Source organism: Nesoenas mayeri, assembly GCF_963082525.1.
Source record: "Nesoenas mayeri genome assembly, chromosome: 12".
Classification (NCBI taxonomy): domain Eukaryota; kingdom Metazoa; phylum Chordata; class Aves; order Columbiformes; family Columbidae; genus Nesoenas; species Nesoenas mayeri.
In genome coordinates, this window is record NC_137547.1 from 21550344 (window position 1) to 21571176 (window position 20833).

Here is a 20833-nt window from a genome sequence, read left to right on the forward strand (position 1 = left end):
TCTGCCAAAGAAGTTCAGCCATCCTTCAGAATAGCATTGAGTCTGTACACGGGCAGTTCCCGATGACTAGTGCGGAGTCAGGCAAGTAAAATGTCATGTTTTACTGGACCAGGTCCTTGGCTGATGAAAATAACCTCAGCAGACCTTCACTGGTTTTCACCAGATTGGAATATCTGGCTCAGCACCACAGCAAATGTTTAGGGTCAGTTAATAGCCTTCACACACACTAAAATATTTTTATCGTGACAGAAGCATTAGAATCACTGGTTGTCTATTCTGCCTTGAGAATTGTATGGCAGATCATCTCTTCCTTTAGATCCTAAGTGACAAAAATAACTCAGTTGATTCTCTTTTCTAACATAATACAGATTTCTCACAAAGGTAAAACGTTAAGAGTTCTTAACAACACAGCATTTTACTATCTGAGGATCTGACAGGAGGAGAGAGCGATTTTTAAATTGCCAGGCTGAGTTAGTAATGAAAGACGACTCTGTTCAGTTGCTCAAAAGAAGTGCTATGCAGAACGTTCAGCAATTATTAAAACAAGGTAACCAAATTTCATGTCTTTAATTATTCCCATATGAACAAAGACAGTGTTATCTCTGAATAGTGCCTTTGTATTTCTGCAGTTGACTGAACTTGTTTAAAACATTTTTATGAAACCCTCTGTCAACATATGGCAAATAAGGAAATATTCTTATTTGTTCCTCCACTTAAGGTAATTGAACCAGTCACATTGGTATTTAAATGTATTAAATTGGTATTTATTGCAGGGTAATGAGATATTCTAGAACTAACACAAATTTGATTGCTTTGCCACAGATTAAATCCCTGCTTGTCAGTATGTGAGCTCCCTCACTGCACTTTTTGTGTGTGTTTTGTCTTTTCTTTTTAACAAAAGCAGGAGTAGGTGCGATAAATGAACAGGAGAAAAATTACAGCGTTATGCCACTAACTATACACTATATAACTATATATATATATATAACTATACACTAATAATATTTCAGTTAAGTGCCAAACGTTTACCAAGTTGCAGTCAAGATCACTTCTTTAATGATTCCATCAGTATGGTTTGCTATAATGGTTCTGGAAAGCAATTAACTAAAACCAACAGCTCCAATTTAGGCTTGGTAGCTGTATAAGCGCTTGGGTATGGCCTGTTTAAGCAAATCCCTGCAACTGCAAGATAAAATCTAGACATTTTACTAGTTACGACGGTTCTGAAATCCATCCCAAAGTGAACAGAAACCAGCGGGGTTGTTCTATGAACATATTTATGCTTCACTTTTCCTAAAAAGAGGCAGCCCACTCCTCCTCACGTGCTGTCTTACAGTTGATTTGTTACTTACGGTAAATCGAGAGTAAAAACCAACCTCGGAAGGTAGTTCAGTCGGTCACCTAATCTAGTGCCCATGGAACCCAGTGCACGGCTTAAGAGCATCCTTAGAGCGTGACAAGAGGTCACCTCGTGGAAATGCTGAATCACAGAAAGCGCAGGCCTCTCTGCCTTCTTATTCTGTGCAACAGCACAAAATAAAAGCACCATTTACGTTCCTCTTAAATCTCTGAAATGTGACTTCAAGATGCCTAGATCTTTACCAGGCCTTTGGACAGGGCAGAATTTCACCCTAAGGGTGGCTTGCTTTGAATTATTCATGCTGCTCAAAGGATTAGGTGCAATGAAAACGTTCTGGCAAGATTCTCCTCCTCCTTAGTGTACAGTTAATCGATTTTATGTGGATGGAATTCAGATGTACTAATATTCTGGGGAAAGAATATGCCTACTTAATGAACCTCCCACTCCCGTACTTGTGATAAAGGCTAAACCAACGAGATTATGGCATAGTGATACAGAAAATGAATAGTTAAAAAAATAACTGATGATAGATAACCAAAATCAGCACTTGGAAATTCTTTTCCATAGGTACTTAGCATTAACAGATGCTTGCTTGAGTGTTTCTGATCAGGAACATTCTTCCTTATCAGACATGCAACTGCAAACATTAAAAGTCATGAATCAGGCCTTGCAGGAAACAACACTATAAATTATGAGATTTTTTAAAATAACACTGAAGGGCTTTGGTGTTTTATTTTCTTTCTGATTTCTCAAACCCTTCTCAACTGCCTTTTTAAGAGGTTTTTTTTTACCCTTCATGATCATTTGTACTAAAATCAAACTTGGGGGGTTTTTCTAGTGAAAACACAGCTTTTCCTGTGATGATGGGACCTTGGCAGCTGGAGCCTTCAGAACATTCTATATCATGAGTGAGAGTGGTAGATAAGTCTGTAAGGCTCGCTCTCCCTTACAAAACAGCCTGCTGAAGCTGCAGCCAACACAGAGACACCCAGCGCTCTTGGACACCACACAGGGCTGGCCGAAGGTCGACCCTCCCCTCTGTTCAGAGCTCTTGGGTTCAGAGTGACTTACATTGATCGCCTCCAAGCCCCAAAGCAAAAGGTCTAGACAGCAGCGGTTCGCCACCCATACCCACTTTTCCCAGCGAAGATCCCCCAGATAAAAGCTTCAGCCTGGTAGAGCTGATGCAAATGAATGTGAGGGGGCAGAAGATCTGAGCCTGTCTGACCTGGGATAATTTGCATTCAAACAAAATAAATCCAGCTCAATTCCCATAGCAATTTTCCTTTGCTATGAATAGCTCGGGCAGCTCCAATAACGAGGAGCTCGGGTTACATCTGATTGCCAGCTGTATTGCTTACTAAGAAGTTAGGTCAGTGGTTCCCAACCTTTTAATTTTCCTTGTTGGAGTATACATTGCTATGGATTAGTTACATGAGAGAGTGGTCACAAGGAACTCTGTAGGGAGCAAAGTATCAGCTTTGCTGATATTCCACATACACAGACATATACATATGCTGAAATATCTATGTGGGAAGGAGAAAGGGAGGGGAACAAAAGAGCTTAGGCCATTAAGGGAATGGAAAACAAGAAGCAAAGATGGCCCACAAGTGAGAATGTTGGGCTGGCGCCTGGGTTATCTGGATTAAACTCCCTGGTTTTCAGCAATTCAGCCTGTTCCTTATTTCTCAGTTTTATAGGCAGGCTTTTGTACTCAACCCAGTAAATGCTCAAGAGAGACTTTCGAAGGCTCACATTTGACCCCAGTTGGGTTGTTCTATTAAAACGTCTCCATCTTCCTCGCTACAAACCAACATCCCGAAGGCTGGGGCTGCACTCAGTAGCCTGACTGTGACACAGCGCCAGCCGCGCCAAGCACGGGCGGCGCAGCACAGGCAGGATGGTGGCACCGAGCAGGACTCCGAGACACGTTCCTCAGACATGGCTCTGCCCACGGGCTGTCCCCTGTCACATCACTGCTGGGTGACCCCATTCACAGGAACAACAGCGTTACAGGGGGAGTGACCCAGAAACCTGCAGTCGCATTCACTGGGGTCAGAGAAGTTTGCTCATAACTCGGAACTCCCTTGCTGTAACACTGTTTTCCACTGCCCATGCGGAACGTGGGATTGCTCAGCATCACTGTGAAAGGAGGAGCAGGAAAGAATAAATTGCGTCTTCTCTTCCTTTGCTGTAATCACCTCTCTGAAATAGGGCGGCAGCTTAGGTGTGTCTAAATCACCTTTTTTCCCCCCACTACATGGAAAATCAGTAAAACCTTGAATGCAATTCATACTATTAAACTATAAACAGGGCAGCAGCATCTAAAGATCCACTGAGTTAAAATAAGACCTCACGATTTTCTGGTTTTCATAACATTAAGAAACCTCTACAACAGCAGCTCTGTTAAGCATTTAGATAACCCTACAAACATCCTTGCATCCAGATCTTAGTTTACAATGGACATTTAAATAAGCAGTGAGCTGTTTGCTAAGATAAATGTAGTAACTTACATCTATATTCCACGTCATGAAAAAGCCTCATCTTTGTAGGCACCATTTATGACCATGAAACCTGCCTTCACAATATTCCTTCACGAAAGCATCTGCACAGCAGTGTTTTCAGTGCACTACCTTACATATTAGGCTCTCAAAATACAGTCTGTGCAGCACTGAAGATCAAAATAACCCTGTGATGATCTCTGAAATCTCAAGAAATGGGAAAGATAGAACGACAAAGGGAAGGTTGTGCCTGAAAGCAACTTTTTCTTCTATGAACTATTCTTTACCTTAAACTTACTTGTCCAAGAAATCTAAACATCTATTGCCACAGATGTTGCCACTATGTTAAACACTATAGACCTTCTTATTGAAATAATAATACAGTAAAGGAAGTCACAATTATATGGCGTTTGTTGAGAGCTCAGCACGCGGCAAACTTACAAAAGGATGGTTAAAAAACAAACAAACAAAACACAAAAATAACAACAACAACAGGAGAACATTTAGGATGCAAAATTTCCTCAGCAGCCTGACCTTCTTTCTGCAATGAATCTACTGCAGAGTAGGCTAAGCAAAGATCAGGTTAAACATAGGTTAAGCAAAAGGCTCCAAGAAGAGGAATGTGCTGTGAGGGCTCTGGGACACCAGGGACCCGTGTGAAATACAGACACTTCAACCTCACCTGCAGTTCCCAGTCCCAGGGCCCCACTGTGGCCTCTGCTCTGTCCCGACACCGCGGAACACAGGACCTGAGTTTGCTCGCAGCCACAGCGCGGGCAGCGGCTGTTCCGTGTGCATCGGGCACGACTTGAGAGCAGTGCTGCACAGCTCGGTCGCTCTCACACCTTGCACCCTTCCTGAGAAAGCAGGGCGCATCTGGTCTGCTGAGAAGTGCTGCATGAGTCAAACCAGCAGTGCATCAAAGTGCACCAGCTCCCACAAACAACAGATAATTTGTCTGTGGTCACAGTATCACAGTATCATAGTATGTTTGGGATTGGAAGGGACCTCAAAAGATCATCTAGTCCAATCCCCCTGCTGGAGCAGGAACACCCAGATGAGGTTACACAGGAAGGTGTCCAGGCGGGTTGGAATGTCTGCACAGAAGGAGACTCCACAACCCCCCTGGGCAGCCTGTTCCAGGCTCTGCCACCCTCACTGGGAAGAAGTTTCTTCTCAAATTTAAGTGGAACCTCTTGTGTTCCAGCTTGATCCCATTACCCCTTGTTCTCTCATTGTTTGCCACCGAGAAGAGCCTGGCTCCATCCTCATGGCACTCACCCTTTATATATTTATAAACATTAATTAGGTCACCTCTCAGTCTCCTCTTCTCCAAACTAAAGAGACCCAGCTCCCTCAGCCTTTCCTCATAAGGGAGGTGCTCCACTCCCTTAATCATCTTTGTTGATGATTTGTCCTCCCATTCCGAGTCTCTCTGAAGCTCCGTGTTGCTTGCACAGCCACTGATGGACCATTCTCAGATTCTAACTTCATTGTCGGAACCTGCCCTCAAGCCCCTGGCTTGAGGGTGTCCCTGACTTCTCCCATAAAATAACCTGGGTGCTCGCTGGCCACTGAGGAGGCACTGCCTGCCACAAGACTGGCACAACGGTAGTCAGGGCCTATTTGTGCCCACACATTTTCCTGCATGTGCCTCCAGGAGTCAAAGCGCAATCCGGCCCCTTCTCAGTGTGAGTTTGCCCAGCTTCACGTGCCATGGCTAAAGCTGTGACTGTTCCAGCAGCCTATCTGGATCATCAGTCACTCGCTCCACCTTTTCTTCTTTCCAGGTGGTAACGTAAACAGAGGAAAAGGCAGAAGGACCTCTGGTTGTGAAACATTTCCTCTCTTCACAGCGTGTTACGCTGCACACTCCTCCCACAGCCTAAAACCAGCTGTGTTAATGGAAGTAAATTAGTCACAAATAGCACCATAGGGAACTTGAATATTCTGCATGTATACCATATAATCAGGAAATGCCCACCCTCTTTATCTGTCAGGAGCAAGGAAGTTGAAAGCTTTGTAATTTTAAACAGCCCATCAGTTGCTATGAATCAATCAAACACCTTGCTGTGCAGAGCTGGTGTGCACCAGAGCCCCGGCAAGATAAGAGAGGGTTTAGCGTGCACCCCACACCCTGCTGGAATGGTCTCAGCCCAAGATTCCACATCTGCCCACGCCTGGCCAGAGCGCCTCTTCATACACCTCCACCGAACCCCCAAAAGGACAAGAATAGAACACTGAACTTTCATTGTTTTTCAAATTATTTATACTAATTCTCACAAATTTCACCAATCCCAAATAAACTTGTTTTTTTTTCAAGAGCAAATAGATTTTGTAAGATAGTTTGATTTATACTGACTTATTCCCTTAACGTATATTAACATATGATGGAAGTCATGCAAGACTGCTATACATCCTCAACATTATCATTTTTTGCGATAACCCTACGTCCATCACTTACTACAAAAACCAGAGAAACATCACATCAAACTTTTCTTTAAAATTTAAGTCCCTTCCTGGAAGAAACACAAAAAAGTTGATTTAAATGATAATTACTGTTTTGCTAGTGCATAATACAGTCATTGAATGGCAGAAGAAACACCACCTCGAAAGCACTGACTGCCTTGTGCAAATTCACGGAAACACAAATATACTAATATTTCACAGAAAGTTGACACTGAATTGCACTGTCCTTTGTAAAATGAAGATTAAAGGATTGGCACCAATTCAGCGCATTGTATAGATACGTATGCACGTATATATAAACTTATCTTACTTTTTATCAGCAAGTAAAATGCAAAAGCTTGGGTGCAGAGGCTAAGCTGCCATTAAGGGCACACGGCACATCCATGGGGGCATTTTGGAACACATGGGCACCACCCAGAGCAGGAGGCAGCCCCACATGGAAACCCCCCACGTCTTCTGTTAAACCCAACACAGGCGCGGGGCTGTGGAGGCACAGCGACCTTTGCTGTGCGCAGACGCTGCTTTGCAGAGACAGACCTCCATTCTGGGTGAATAAATCTCCTTCTGTTTTGTTTCTCACACTAGAGCATGTTCCTGACTTTCCCAAACTGCAATCTTAAAAATTATTAAATAAACCATGTGAAAAGCCACAACAAAAAAAAAATATACTATCCTCTCAGCCCTCAAGCTATTCCCAACTAATTTAGTGTTGCAGTGCTGTTCTGCACACCAGAAAGCTAGTTTTCAAGAAATGCTTAGAAAATGACAACAAAAATAAACTTCCCATGGTACTATAACCCAAGGAGAACCTGTAAATAGAGCTGGTGTAATATTCATCGGCCAAGACCAAAGTCTGACACATTTCTGTTCCCAGCTTCAACTGCCCAGGGTCATCAGCCACTCTGATTTGGCTTCTGGTCTGAATTGCCCTTTCACTGGTATTTCATCTGTCACACAGGCTGGTGGAGAACGCCAGCCTTTGTCACCATACCGTCAGTCTGATGTTCAATGACACCTGGCACCAACTGTATGCTGCTCTGTCACAGCTCCCACCCCGTACTTGGGTTGACGCATGGTCTTCATTAACCGAGACCCACAGGACTCTGTGCCTCGGGCAGTGGAAGTGACCACCCAGCACACTCTGGTGAGCAGAGGGATCACAGCAAACAGAAGCCATTCACTGTTTTTGTAACAGACTACATGTTCCCATCTCTGCAGTTACTCGGCTCTCCTACCAAGAGCAGGAGATGAATGGTGCCTTGCCTCCTACAGGTTGTTCCCAGGATGACAAGAGATATTGAAATGAAGAAATACTCTGCTGTTAAGTTCATTTCTCCACTTCAATATCCTTGCACATTTTGGTAGATCAAAAACTGTGAAGCCCATCTCCTGTCTTTCAAGGGAAACAAGCCTCAAAAGCTACTTTCCTCTTTAACTCCCAGTGCCAGACTTGGCTTTATCAGGACTTGAGTGGGACTGGGTCAAGTCACCTCTTCACATTTACTTTCGAATTTGTATTTGTGGTGGCCTTTACTTCTCCATTGTCATAACACTGTGGCAACATGGCAGAATGAGTAGAGTTGGCGCTAGTACACTGAAACACATTGGGCAGCTGCAGGCACTGGACACCAAGCACTCTGGTGCATTTTCTAGCAGCAGTAGCAGCAGCTGGTTCTATGGGACACCACCTGAACTCCTGTTGCATTTCAGTCCTGGTTGTTTTGGTGCGAGCAGCCCAGGAGAAGAGCATGGGGCAGCCTGCAGATGGGTTTCTCTGCTCTTCAAGTAAGCCATTTCCTCCACCTCAAGATGTGTTTTGGGGTCTGCCAGTAGAAACAGACATGCTTCACCTTCTTGATGAGCAAGTGGTCACTCTCCATTTGAAATATGTCTTTCTAAACCAGACAGTAACTGTAGTAATGTGTCCCAAAGAATGGTGTGGCGCCTGACTCAGGCCAAAATGATGTAGGGAGGAAGGAAAGAGATCTCTCCTGAGGGCAAGTTCTGATCCAAACCAGTCAACATAAAACTCACCACAAGCTTCAGATGAAGCCCATAAACCAGCAAACACTTGTCAATGTGAGGGGGAAATACTGTGCTGCAGGAATCAGCTGCTCACTTGTGCCTCAGCCTAGAAATTGCCCTTTTTCCATCCCTTTGCTCAGGCTTTTTGCTGTTAGAGGTAGGATAACAATCCAATCATCTGTACGTGACGTTTAGAGTGCAAAAAATACCCATATGGTCTTCAGCATGGCTTCTAGCATCAAGAGACACATTAAAACATTGGAGGCTGGAGAAACTGTCGTGGTAGGCTGGTCTCTACATTGATTTCACAGGCATCTATGGCACACAATCGTAATAATAATGAAAAGTACTGTAATCGTCCACAGTGGGCTGCAAAACATTTATCTCGGCCCTATCCCAAGACTGGTATTTTAGTCTTTAAGTTATACTTGCATCTACCAAAACAAAGAGCATAACTTTCTGTCAGCTGTTAACATGAAGGGAAACTGAGGAGCCACATTCTTAGAAAAGTTTCAGCTTTCTTGTCTGACACTGTGCTATGGCATTGATACCTACCCCTTAGAGCACCGCCTTACGCTTCAGTTAGAATATTAACTTGAAATATTTATTGAGGTTTAGCCCAGCCTAATTTTTAAAACTTAAAGATGAGTGTGTGGCATAATACAAGCCTGCTCAACATAGAATTATTTCTAAATGCTCCCTCTTTTCACTGAAGTGCAATAATTTGCATGAAGAAAAAGGAAATCTGTTTCTCATTTCATTACTTGAAAAAAAAAACACAAACTAATTATATTCTGGTGTTATATAAATTTTATCTCTCATGGCAAAGAAACTGCAGATCTGAAGAATAATCCATGTTTCATTAGTTTGTGTATTCTGCCACAGAATATAATATTACGTTCTTAAATTAGTTGGAAGCCACACTGTGCTGCAGAGTATAAAAACAAAAGTGAGGGCTCAAGCTAGGTCAAGCATATTTTGTATAGGTCCATTAAAAATCTCAGCCATTAATATTAATAAAGATGTTGAGACACAAAAGTCCTTCAATTAACATACATTAGGCAGGCAGGCACAGGCATTCAAGGGATCCCACTGTGAGCAGCAAGGACGCAGTCCTCAAAGAGTGAAGCCGTGAGCGTGCTGTGTACATAGAGGGGCAGCTAGAAACGCTAATGCCGCGAAGAGTGAAAAGGCAACACCCGATTGTCTGTGCAAATAAATATCACTTTATTGCCTCAGCTTCCTCTTCTACTAAGCAAGTTTGTGCTGGACCTTGTTATTCCAGTAAGAATAACTTCAAGACCCATTATCCTTGCCATCAGACTTTTCTTTGACTAATTTTTGGCAGGAACTAGCTGGGCAGTCAGATATAAGATTCAGGAAAAGGATTTCCATCTGACTGTATGACTTGTTTGTAGTTTTCCCTAGCTTATGAACTAACATTGTTAAAAGAAATTGACTTGCATGTTCCAGAAATTACTCCGGACAATAATGGTTCCCACGGTACTGAGCTTCAACCATCAAGACTCATTCACTTGCATATGACCTGATTATTTGACATTTCTTCACCCTCATTCTCAGTGACTTCCGAGCACGATAAACAATAAAAGGTTACTGATGTCAACCTATTATGAGCCAGGATGCTGTTCTCATCTAACACACAGTAAAGCCAGTATTGAAGCTTAATTAATACATGTTTGTAAACTGTGCTGAGCTGCAAGGCATTATGATTGCAGGTTTCTTCTGTAAATGTTTACCTCGAAGCTTTACTCAGTGCTCTACTGTCTGAACCAAAGATAAGTTCTGCTTCCATCAGCTATTCACATAGCTGGTCAAATCCCTGTCAGAGCAAATCAATAGGAAATTCCTTTAGCATACTGTAATTTATGGTAGACCTGCAGCAACAGAATTAGGATTAAAATGGGATAAGAAAAGGCAAGAAAGAACCAACATTTCTGCTCCCAGTGACATGATCAAAAAGACAGAGGAAAACCTTGTTTGTAATGTAATTATCCATTAAAGTTCAATTCAGATACCATTTAAGGGCTAGTCAGAGCCTTCCTAACACAAAATGAGTGGTTTTTAGAAAAAAAAAAGATACTGGAGACTGAGCTCCAGCCAGTGTAACTCACTGCAGGTCCCTTGCCAGCTCTCACCGCAGAGATAACCCAGTTTAACCCTTTCCTGCCAGCTCACTGAGCAGAGACCATCCCCAGTGAGGCACACAGAGTTCACACCTGCTGTGTGCGAGCAGGAGTTGAGACAGAGGGAACACTTCTGGTCACTAAAAAGGCTGCTCACCTTAATGGGGCCACTGTCAGGTTATCCCTGGACACTGCAGCTTGCAAAACAGAAAGGAGATATTTTCTAGAAAATCCTTAGAGAGCTATAAATCTGTAAGTCATCACTCCTGCGCAGGAGAGAACAAAATCAGTTGCAAATAGCTCTGAAATTGTCTTAAACGATTGAGCAGTATATTGTAGGCCTCCTAGCTCTGGATGCCTGTTTAGTATGGCCCCAGCTTTTATCTTGCCCCCATCCATGTCCTGCAAATCTCAAAAGCACTGACCCTGAGAACAGCCTATAGACCTCTGTCCTCCTCTCACTGTGGGCACTACTGGATAGCAGTCCCATGACCAAAATACCGTCTCTTTTGAAGAGTATGAGATACGCTGGGCATCAGAAACACAAACCCTTCCCTAAAAGTTGCAAACTCAAAACCATCATGTTGAATATTTTGTAGACTTAAACATAACTGTGACAACCACAAACTGTAGGTGCCAAAATGACCGAGGGAATTATGGAGCTGGTAACAAACTCGCAGTGGCCGTCCACACTAGTGATGTCCAGAGAGGCCAAAAGGAAAGTGAGCTGGTGGAGAAGAAAATGTTAAAAAATAAAGAAGAAAATTTAAAAAAAAGCTTCAGAACAGTTTTGCTACCACTGTCTGCAGAGATTAATGGACTCTGGCAGGGCCAGGGCACAACCAAAGCACTCCTGTGCTTTCCACTCACTCCGCTGCCAGGGCTGGGCTGCTGGACCTGGACTTGAACTACAGTTCCACAGACTGTCATTGTGTTTTGGGTAAACAAAAGCCTTTCCAGTCCAGGTCTGCAAACCTGGTATCTCCCTCAACCACTTCTGAAGCGGAGGAAAAAGGGGAAAAAGACAGAAATAAAACCTTGCTTAGGTGAATTATTATTGACCAAAAGCAGCTATTAGTTATTAGAATCTGCATCTCAAAAGAGAAATATTTTGGCTGTTCAGCAGTTTGCAGCTGTGAAGAAGATAACATGCTGCATCTTGGCAGCAGAGATGGTATGGTCCAAATGAAAATAGTGGCACTTAAAATAAAAATCCTCATTTACATCAAAGACATCCTGTTATGAAGAGGTCAAGTCTGCACAGACAGGTCATCCTCTCCTGACCCTTAGGAGGGCATTTGACTATAAGCGTCTCTCTAATGGACGAGGGAAAGTGTGGGAACTAAGCTCTGTGGAAAGACTTTGTCAAAGCAAGAAAAATGCTTATGTTTCAAGTATAGAGTCTACTAATTGCTTTAGAAGTTATGATGGGACTGCTGCTTAACAAGAAACGGCCAGGATGAACTGCCTATCTGTGTGCAACGGGATGGCTTCCTGTTCCTGGAGCTGCTTTAAGGCTGCAAGCAGCACTGCTCCAACAGCCTGAACTTTGGTCCGAAACGCACCCACAAACAATTTCAATGCTCGTACTGCCCACTGAGCAACAACGACCGAGAGAAGCAGCTCCTTGGGCACTCCTGAGAGCTGTTCCACGGCCACAGCCCACCGTGTCAGGCTGACGGAGCCAAAGTGCCCTCAGCGACACAACATTTCCTCTATGTAGGTTCAAGGGGTCCAGAGTTTTCAACATGAAAATTGGAAGAAATGCAACCTCGATTACTTTTCCCAGATTATTTCTCCATCATTAATCCTCTTTTCCATTTCTTGCCCATGAGGAATCAGCCAGGTCAAAATGCCTGGGATAACAGTGGCTTTGTCTTGCAGAGCTAAAGCCGGAGTTAAACAGAAAGCTTATCAGACAGATATGGAGAAGGGCAATCAATAATCTAATCACACAATTCATTCCCCATCAGCAGTCAATTTAAGGCTGAGACCAGAAACACTGTCTTCTGTTTGTCTAGTATAATGTAAAAATATCTGAAAGAATACAGCTTTTTCCCCACCGTCACCTCATTTTCCTGGAAAGACTTTTCTTCATGTTATATTTACCATATTATGGAGTGAATAATGGCAAAATGTCCATCAAAACAGTGGACAAAATGATGATCCTTTAAAACGCAGTCTGTCTTTTATAAAGGATGGAGATGCAATGGTGTGTGAAGAAAGCCAAAGAACTCACGTGCCAGATGCTGTTCCTGTTGTGCTGGTATAATGGCAGAAAATGTAGGATTTGTATATTGACTTGTGGATGGACTAAAAATAGCTTTGAGAATGAGTCACATCACCAGTTTCTCTTCAAGGTCCCACTGGGCCAGATTTTGTCCTATTTTTCCAGCCGTAGGTTTCTAAAGGAACCTCATTGCAAACAGCAATTATTTTGTACTCTTACCAGCAGCCTGGCTCACCGAGTTTGATGGGAGCTTGTCTGCATAAGAACCCTGGGATTTGTCTCAACATATTTAATTGGACTTGAAGTGTGAGCTCTAGGAATAAGAGGCTGTTGTTAGCATGAACTTAAATAACGCTAATACAGGGTGCAATTAAATGACTACAAAGAATGGGTACACGAGTTGCCTTGCCTGCCTCTTAGGTGGCCAGACTGCATTAAGAAGCTTTAATTTTGTGGCTTCTTTGATACTTTGAGCAAAGTACTGCCCTCAGACATGCACACACAACCTCCATTGAATTAATGCATCTCTGTCTATCTCTCAGTGCTGCATCTAACCCTTTCTCCAGTCGCAGCCTCCTCTGACAGCTCAGTGAGTGTAACATGATTCACCCTTCCCTCCTCTTTCTCTTCCCTTGACTAGACACCAACAAACATATCAGAACTTGAGACAAGAGAAAGAGGCCCCTTATAATGAAAGATTCAGTCACATATTATGGAAAACAAAGGAGGGCACTAGCTGGTGCATGAAGCTGACTCCACTCTCCCAACCGAGGTACGTCAATAAAAGGGGGGGAATGGCCCAGGTGCAGCCTCTCAGGTCTCTGCACTAGTGCGTTTGCTTAGGCCTGAATTTGGCCTCAACAATAAAACTGTGGATCATATGGCTTTAAAGGACCTGAACTGTTCACGATGTGATGGGTTCCTTTATGTTGTATGTGCATTTCTTTCCTCTGGGTACACGTTTTGTACTTGTTATGTACCCTGACCTGCCTCCTCCAGCAAATACCAGCAACATCCCCACAAATGCTATACAGTAAACTACTCATGCATTATGTTGACTGTTTTCTATGTTGTGTATTGGGCTATAGTGTAAACTGGTTTGACTTTGCAAGAGAGAGTTCTTGTTCACAAGGGGAATGTGACTTCTGCTCCTAAATGCAGTTATAAATTAGAACACAACCGGACCACTGACAGCTCAGGAGTTCTCTTGTATTCTGCCCTGATTTACTGTGTGACTGCAAACAACTCACTTTGTACAAGAGATTAGGTATAAATTGACCTAACACAAGCAGCACATAAGGAGACAGAACGGAAACAAAAAGTAGCATATAGCGAGACAAACACCACAGTGTATATACAGACTAGGAATACAGTAGTAAGGCTTTTAGAGACAATCTGATCATGAAAGTGGAGTTAAAGATGGTGACTCTACAACAGATATCTCTTTTTAACGCAGATGAGATAGCACAACGTGTGGATGAGGTAGGAACAGATACAGCCACACTGAGCGAGTCCTAAAAACTATTTGTTATTCCAACAGTGGGCAGCACCGTATCCCTCAGCAAAACTGAAAAACCCCTGCATTCTGTGGAGTTGGCACAGTCTGCCTCCCAATTACATAGCTAAAGGCCATTGTAAGTAATAATATATTACTAAATAATAATAGTAATAAAACTTATAATTAGAATAAGTAAGAATTAGCTCAAGTTAGGAGTTTGGAAAAAGAAATAATTTAGGCAGAATGAGCAGCTTGAACTGGAGAATGTAAAGAGAGGATGAAGCACGAGGCAAACCAGTGGCATGGACACATCCATTGAGAGAGCACAGGGACTGAAGGAAGCTCCAAGAAGTCATGTTGAGTAACAGAAGAGTTTCATTAAAAGTAATAAGGAATATCAGTGGAGAAAGGTTGAAGATTTTGCCTTCATTTCTCTTTGAGTCACACTAAGAAGATAGAAACCAGTTTTGTATTTACTCACATAAATAGCCTCATTGACCCAAAGTTGTAAAAGTCCCCTCTCCTGAGAGTGAGAATGTATTAACAAAATCCATGAAAATGAAAAAGGTACATCACAATTTCTTTGGAGGGAACGTATCATATTCTTCAGTCAGGAACACATTTTTCTGAATGTGCACAAAGTACATTGGTCTGTGAGCATTTTGATAAAATGACTGAAAAAAATAAATCTATGTGACGTAGAACATAAACCTGAATTTTAATCAATCTGTCACACTCTCATCACTAAGCAAGTATGATGCTGCTACTCAATGCCTGACGATGAAACAGACACTTAGGAAGATCTAAACAAGGTTTTTTGCATACAAGTTAATTTCACTACGAAAAATATATAATAATAATAAATAAATAAATCACAACTTTCTTGCTGCATAACAGATGCTCCAGCAAGTAAATGACGGTAACTGATGGTGGCTTAAGCTGGAAAGGGCAGGAGACAGAAGAAAGTAAGTTTTCTGTTGAAAAATCAAAGCACCTAAAAACCTGGATGATGAAAAGGCAAGAGACACTACTCATAGTAAACTCATCCACATTCTCCTAGAATGCTAACTCAATGTATTAGAGTGCATATTCAGATAAAGAGCATAGATCCAGTTTTGCCTTCTGGCACATCAGGAAAATTATGTTGACTGATTAAAACATTTGCTCTCAAATCAACAAATTAGCATAAAAATGTGGGGCCTTACTGTCAACTGAGCTATAAAGACACAACTAAGATACACACATCTCTTAATAGATCTATACCAAAGCAACAAATTCTTGCTCCTTTCCAGTGTTAAGGTCATCCTGCCTAACAAACCGTTTCACATAGACTCTCTCAAAAGTCTGCTCTGCAGGCAATGGCAGATAACAGACAGCTGAATGACTGAATACTCTAGGTCATCCAAAAAATTAGATCAAAGAGTCCCTGTAGTCTATTGAAATGCAATTGCTTCCAAATCACATTGTGGTGTTCCAGGCTTGAAAGAATGGGTCACTGCAGTTTTGTTGTAGAGAAGCTATTGCTAATGAAAGGAACAATGGAAAGATTAGTGCTACCAACCATATAGAAGAAACACCACTTTCGGTTTAATTGCAGTGAACAAAGCAAATAGGAAAGAAGGGTAACCAAGTGACAAAAGCAGTTGGTGCAAAGAGGATATAGAAGCTATTCACAAGGCTCTCTTGATGAGAGCACAGCATCCAGACTTAACATATGATTACTGAATTTGGATCACAGCGAAAATGACGTGGTTGTTGTTGCAGACAGCTGACGACACATTTTTAAGAATGCAGCCTCGCAAACTCAGACTAAGAATCCTCTTGATAATTTGCCTGGGATTCATTAGGTGCACTGACATTAATAAATGGATAGGAAGAAAGGAACAATTATACTTTGTGATACCTGCTCTGCAGGAGGTTATTATAAGTAAAGGTTTACTTCATTTGCCAGTTTAAAATAACAATTTAAAGTGAAATCTATTGAAACTTGGAACTGATTAAAGAGAAAGAAATTCTAATTGGTCACAATCTTGGTACTGAAGAAGGTTCTGCCATAATAAATTTGTTCATGCCACAATATTTCTTCTCTTTTGATCAGTTGTTGTATCTTTTCTAAGTGAGGTTTACCAGTCATAACAACCTCTATGTCGAGACAGTGGTAAAAGATCCATTTCAGCCTCAGCTGAGATCACCACATTCTGTGTCTCTGTGACCTGAGGCAGACTTGAACCTTCCTTCTCCAGACAAGACCTGACAAGCCTAGCTCCACTCAGCTCAGAAAGCAAGTTAAAAACCAAACCGTGACCCAACAGGGGAGCTCGCCCAAACTGCAACTGGCGTCTGTAGAGTAGAGCACTTCTCTTCGAGGAAAAGACAAACACCACAATAAAACTGTTGGTTTTCTGGTTTTGTTTTCTGGGTAAATATGGTAAACGCCAGCAGTTGTGAAACGAACCTTCCGCATAAACCACTGAGCACATTCGATGTTAACAGCTCAGCACTACAAACACAACAACAACTTCAGTCCAGCTCCAAAGTCACATCTGCAACTGTTCCAATGAACTGTAAGACACTAATTCCTCTGACTTGCTGAGAAAAAAAATAGAGCATTCAAAATACAAGCCAGACTACTTCAAGCAGTTATTAGTGCTCAACAGCTCTTCCTAACGAACCATCCTCTTCTCCAGTCACTGATTAGTATTTCAAAGGAAACACTGGGTGTCTCAAGTGCTCCTTTTTCAGTCCCATCACACAGTTTAATAGCCCTTATGGACAAGTACCTTTGCAAAACAGACTTCGAGAGGGCAACCCAACATATCCTCTGGACCTAAACCACAAAGCATACAGATAAATAGCTTCATACACCCAACACTTAGATGTCACTGCTTTAATCTGCATCCATAGGAGGCTGCTTTGCAAGTGCAAGGGCTTAAAGCCTAAAAACCATCAATAACTATGAATTCTGTAGATGACTCAGTAAAGACTTCTCTGCAGGCAATGAGCACCGTCAAATGGATTTTGAAGAAAATCATTTGCGAGTGATAATTTTTCATGAAGTTGGATAACAACCATAAGTGGAAAATATGCAATGATAATATTTAAAACATTCAGAAGAGATCAACTAATCAAAACTTATAAACCCAAATCAGGCTGGAATTGTCAAAGAAATCTAAGAGAAACTGGTTCACAACTCCCGCTGAGTTAGGAAATTCACCCTTCCCTAAAGGAACTGACAAACCCAGGTGTATTTTTTTTCTCATAAGCTTATGGATTGATCTTTTTTTCTTTATTCATAGAAGTTCACAAAGGCAGGAAGAACATTTACTTAAGAGCAAGCAAAGATGTATGAACCATCACAAACTATAACAAATAAAAACTGCTATGCGATAATTACTAGAGCTACCAGCCAGCCTCCTGTTTGTTTCCTGAAAGACTGTGATCAAAAAATACAAAGGGTGTGATGCGGTTCATCGGCTACAACTAAACCGCTTGTTAAAATGCAATGGCAACTAGCAGTACTAGGAAATATCACCAAATGGTGTATGGTATCTTGAATATTATATGAAGGACATACCTTCAGCTACTATTCCACATATGAAAATACTTTGAATGCTGATTTGTTGTAAATAAACACTTACCAAGCCTACACATGTAGATATTGCTACCGAAGAGGTGCTATCGTTCCTTATAAATCCCTGGTAGAAACACTGCTCAATTTCATGTTCCTGAGAATCTGAGACTCCATCTTTCCCAAGTACCTGGACAACAAAACTGTTGCTTAAAATGGTCGAAGGTTTAAGTTCTAAGTGAAGTTCCTGTCCAAATGCTGAAAATTTGTAGTGCAAGGAACTCTTTGAACTCTGAGTTGATCTCTTTCTCCTAGTACTGTGCAAAACATCATGTGAAATGTATGATCCACTGGAATCCACTTTGACAGGTGTCACAAACACATAATCTGTAAGGATAAAAAGTCAGCTATCAGGTTTTGTATCCAAAAAATAAGGCAAGCATCATTTTTACACAGTAAGCATCAGGCTCTCACTATGGCATGAACCGTCCCCTCATTTCGGGGGCAGCCTGAAAGCCCTGCAGGCCATGTGTGTATAGACTGACTGCATGAATTCAGCCCTGCAAGTCACCCAGGCTCTCAAGCAGTGTTTGTTTCCTTTCTGCCCCACTGAGAGGCACAGACCGGCCAGCATAGCTGTGAACATTCCCACAATCGCTCTTCTGAAGACGTTTGTCATCACCAGCAGATCTGTAGACTTTTCCCCTCCCCCTGTATTAATTGCTGTCAAATGTGAAGGCCGCTCTGGTCGGAGAAGTTTTTTCCTTCCTAAGAATGCAGCAAATATTATATCACTGTAGGGGTAACCATGACTGAGACTCCATAGAACTGTACCACTTGTTCAAATGGATTAAAGGATTAATTTATTAATGCCTTAACTGAGACCTCATCTCTTTGTAGTGACTTGATTAGACTGGGTTTCAAATTGTAACTGACCTTCAGCAGAAAGAGATTACATCCTACCTAATAACCTTTAGTCAGCCATTGCTAATTGCATGTCAAAGAAGTTTATTGTTTTGGATAAAATATGTGAAAAATTACAAAACTATTGGTGAGAAGACCAAGATCTACTCACAACCACCTAAGAGAGGAAAATAGAGAGGCCATGATTCTGCTGGCTCTATAAGCAGGTGCCTAGATTGAAATACATTAGCAGTGCTGTTGATCCAGCCCTACAGGGATTACTTGCATCCTGGAAGCTGGGTCTGAATTTTAGCTGTTTGCTGAACTAGGACCTTTGCACCTATTCCTGGTTATGAGCAATTACACTGAATAAACTGCTTCCCAACCCCATTTCATTTTTGAGCTGTATTCTTCTGTGAACACTTAAACATGTCCATGCATTTGACAGCAAAACAATGCATTTCTCTTCCTAAACTGAAATAACACCATTAAAAAGAAGAAAAGCCCTTCCTCCTTGTGTTGTAACAGATGTTGCTAAAACTATCAATCTCTTTGCCTGAATAGGCTTTATTGGACACACATTAAGCTGAAAACATAACCAGTGATAGGTTGTTTTTCCTTAGTGGAAACAATACATCAAGAGCTTTCACTTTCCTCAAGTGGTGTTAATCAACCGCAGAAGTTGAGGACGCTAAGTAGGCTGGTGGCCAAAAAATGCAAGCAGCTGCTGGAGAGAGGGAATCCCCCAGCGAGCAGACAGGGTGCCAGAGGGTTTTCCTTTCTGCACCCTGGTGTGCTGCTCTATTGTACTTTGTTTCCATTCGCACCCAATAAAAAGCACATACTGCACTTCAAACTTCCCAAAGTCATCAGCATTCAAGTGTTAGTCTCTGCAACCCGGGAACAAACAGCTCCTGAGCTCTCCTTGCTCTCCAGGTTTGTTTTCCCTTAACCTGCATTGCACGGCTTCTTCCGCTCTCCCACCCAAGTCTTTTCACTACTTCAGTCTCATTAACAGACACACAAGGTTTTGTTGTTGCGGCTACATGCACATTCATCTTTCTAATCGCTCAGGTAAATACAGACGAATTCACCATCTCATTCATTTGGTTTGCTGTTACATATTGCTCCTGTTAGCTTTTCCACACAGGGCTTAACAAGTTAATCTCTGCTCATGATTAGGTATTTTACAGCAGCCAACTTGCTTTCACTTCATGTTCCCCAAACACTGTGGTTTCTTCCCTTTAAATGCTCAATCCACCAAAAACAAAATAGAACAAAAAAAAAAAGCATCCATGCAAATGTTCATATACACAGACACAGAAAGAGCTATACAAACCATGATTCAATTCATTGATGCTGTCACTGGTTAAAGTTGCTGCATGAGACATGCAACAGAGGCAGCACAGCTGAAGGGTCTGCAAAAGAAAAGAAAAAAAAGAGAGAGAGAAAAGGAGTATTGGGCGAGATGTACTTGACACGGGAAGGCAGAAAGACAAGGCACACAAGGCACCAGAAACCGTGCAGTAACCTGGTATGAAAGTACACTAGGTGACTGCAAAATAAAGTGCTCTCGACCTGCCTTTACAGCGCTTCCAAGCCACGGGAAGGTCGGGAATTGCATGGAGCTGCCGCTGAGAATCGCAACAGGTAAAGTCCAGACGACAAGCAGGAGACAGTCCATGTTCCGCCGTGCACCTGGTGTGCTACCTGCTCCCCGAAGCGTGCGGCGGGCGAGCCTGGATCCCCCGCATGGTCACCTGGGCTCTGCCCCGCCGGCCGGCCCGCAGCGCCGCAGCCCCGCCGTGCGCGGCGGCGGAGCCCATGGAGCGGCGCCCAGGTGAGCGCGCCCTCGCCGCCGCCGGCGCGCACGCTTTAAGCCGCCGCCGCGGGCAGCGCTGCCTCCGGCGCCGCGTCTCGGCGCGGCCGCCGCCCGAGGGGCGACGCGGAGCGGAGCGGGCGGGACCAATGGGGAGGCGGTGGGGCCGGGCCGGGGCCGGGACTCGCGGGCGGGGAGGCACCTGGGAAAGGGGGTGGCGTGCGGCCCCCCCGGCCCGCGGGGGAAGCGGAGAAGCGGCTGGGCCGAGCAAAGGCAGCGGCGGTGCCGGCACACCTGTGGGGACCTGCAGAGAGAC

The 20833-nt window shown here is 43.0% G+C and overlaps 1 protein-coding gene across 2 annotated transcripts in view; it reads right to left on the reverse strand.

Moving 5' to 3' along the window:
* The window catches only part of ADAMTS18 (ADAM metallopeptidase with thrombospondin type 1 motif 18), a gene marked incomplete at both ends in the record, with an annotated part of 72166 nt that extends 51784 nt beyond the window's left edge, over positions 1–20382 (reverse strand). Inside the window, 3 exons of one of the 2 annotated variants that reach the window (XM_080351927.1) lie at positions 17866–18182; positions 20038–20116; positions 20281–20382. In XM_080351927.1, the coding sequence (XP_080208053.1) occupies positions 17866–18182; positions 20038–20116; positions 20281–20382 (498 nt within the window). Of the gene's footprint in view, positions 1–17865; positions 18183–20037; positions 20117–20229 lie in introns of both variants that reach the window. The other variant, XM_080351926.1, reaches the window with a different exon arrangement.
* Between the last annotated feature and the right edge of the window lie 451 nt (positions 20383–20833).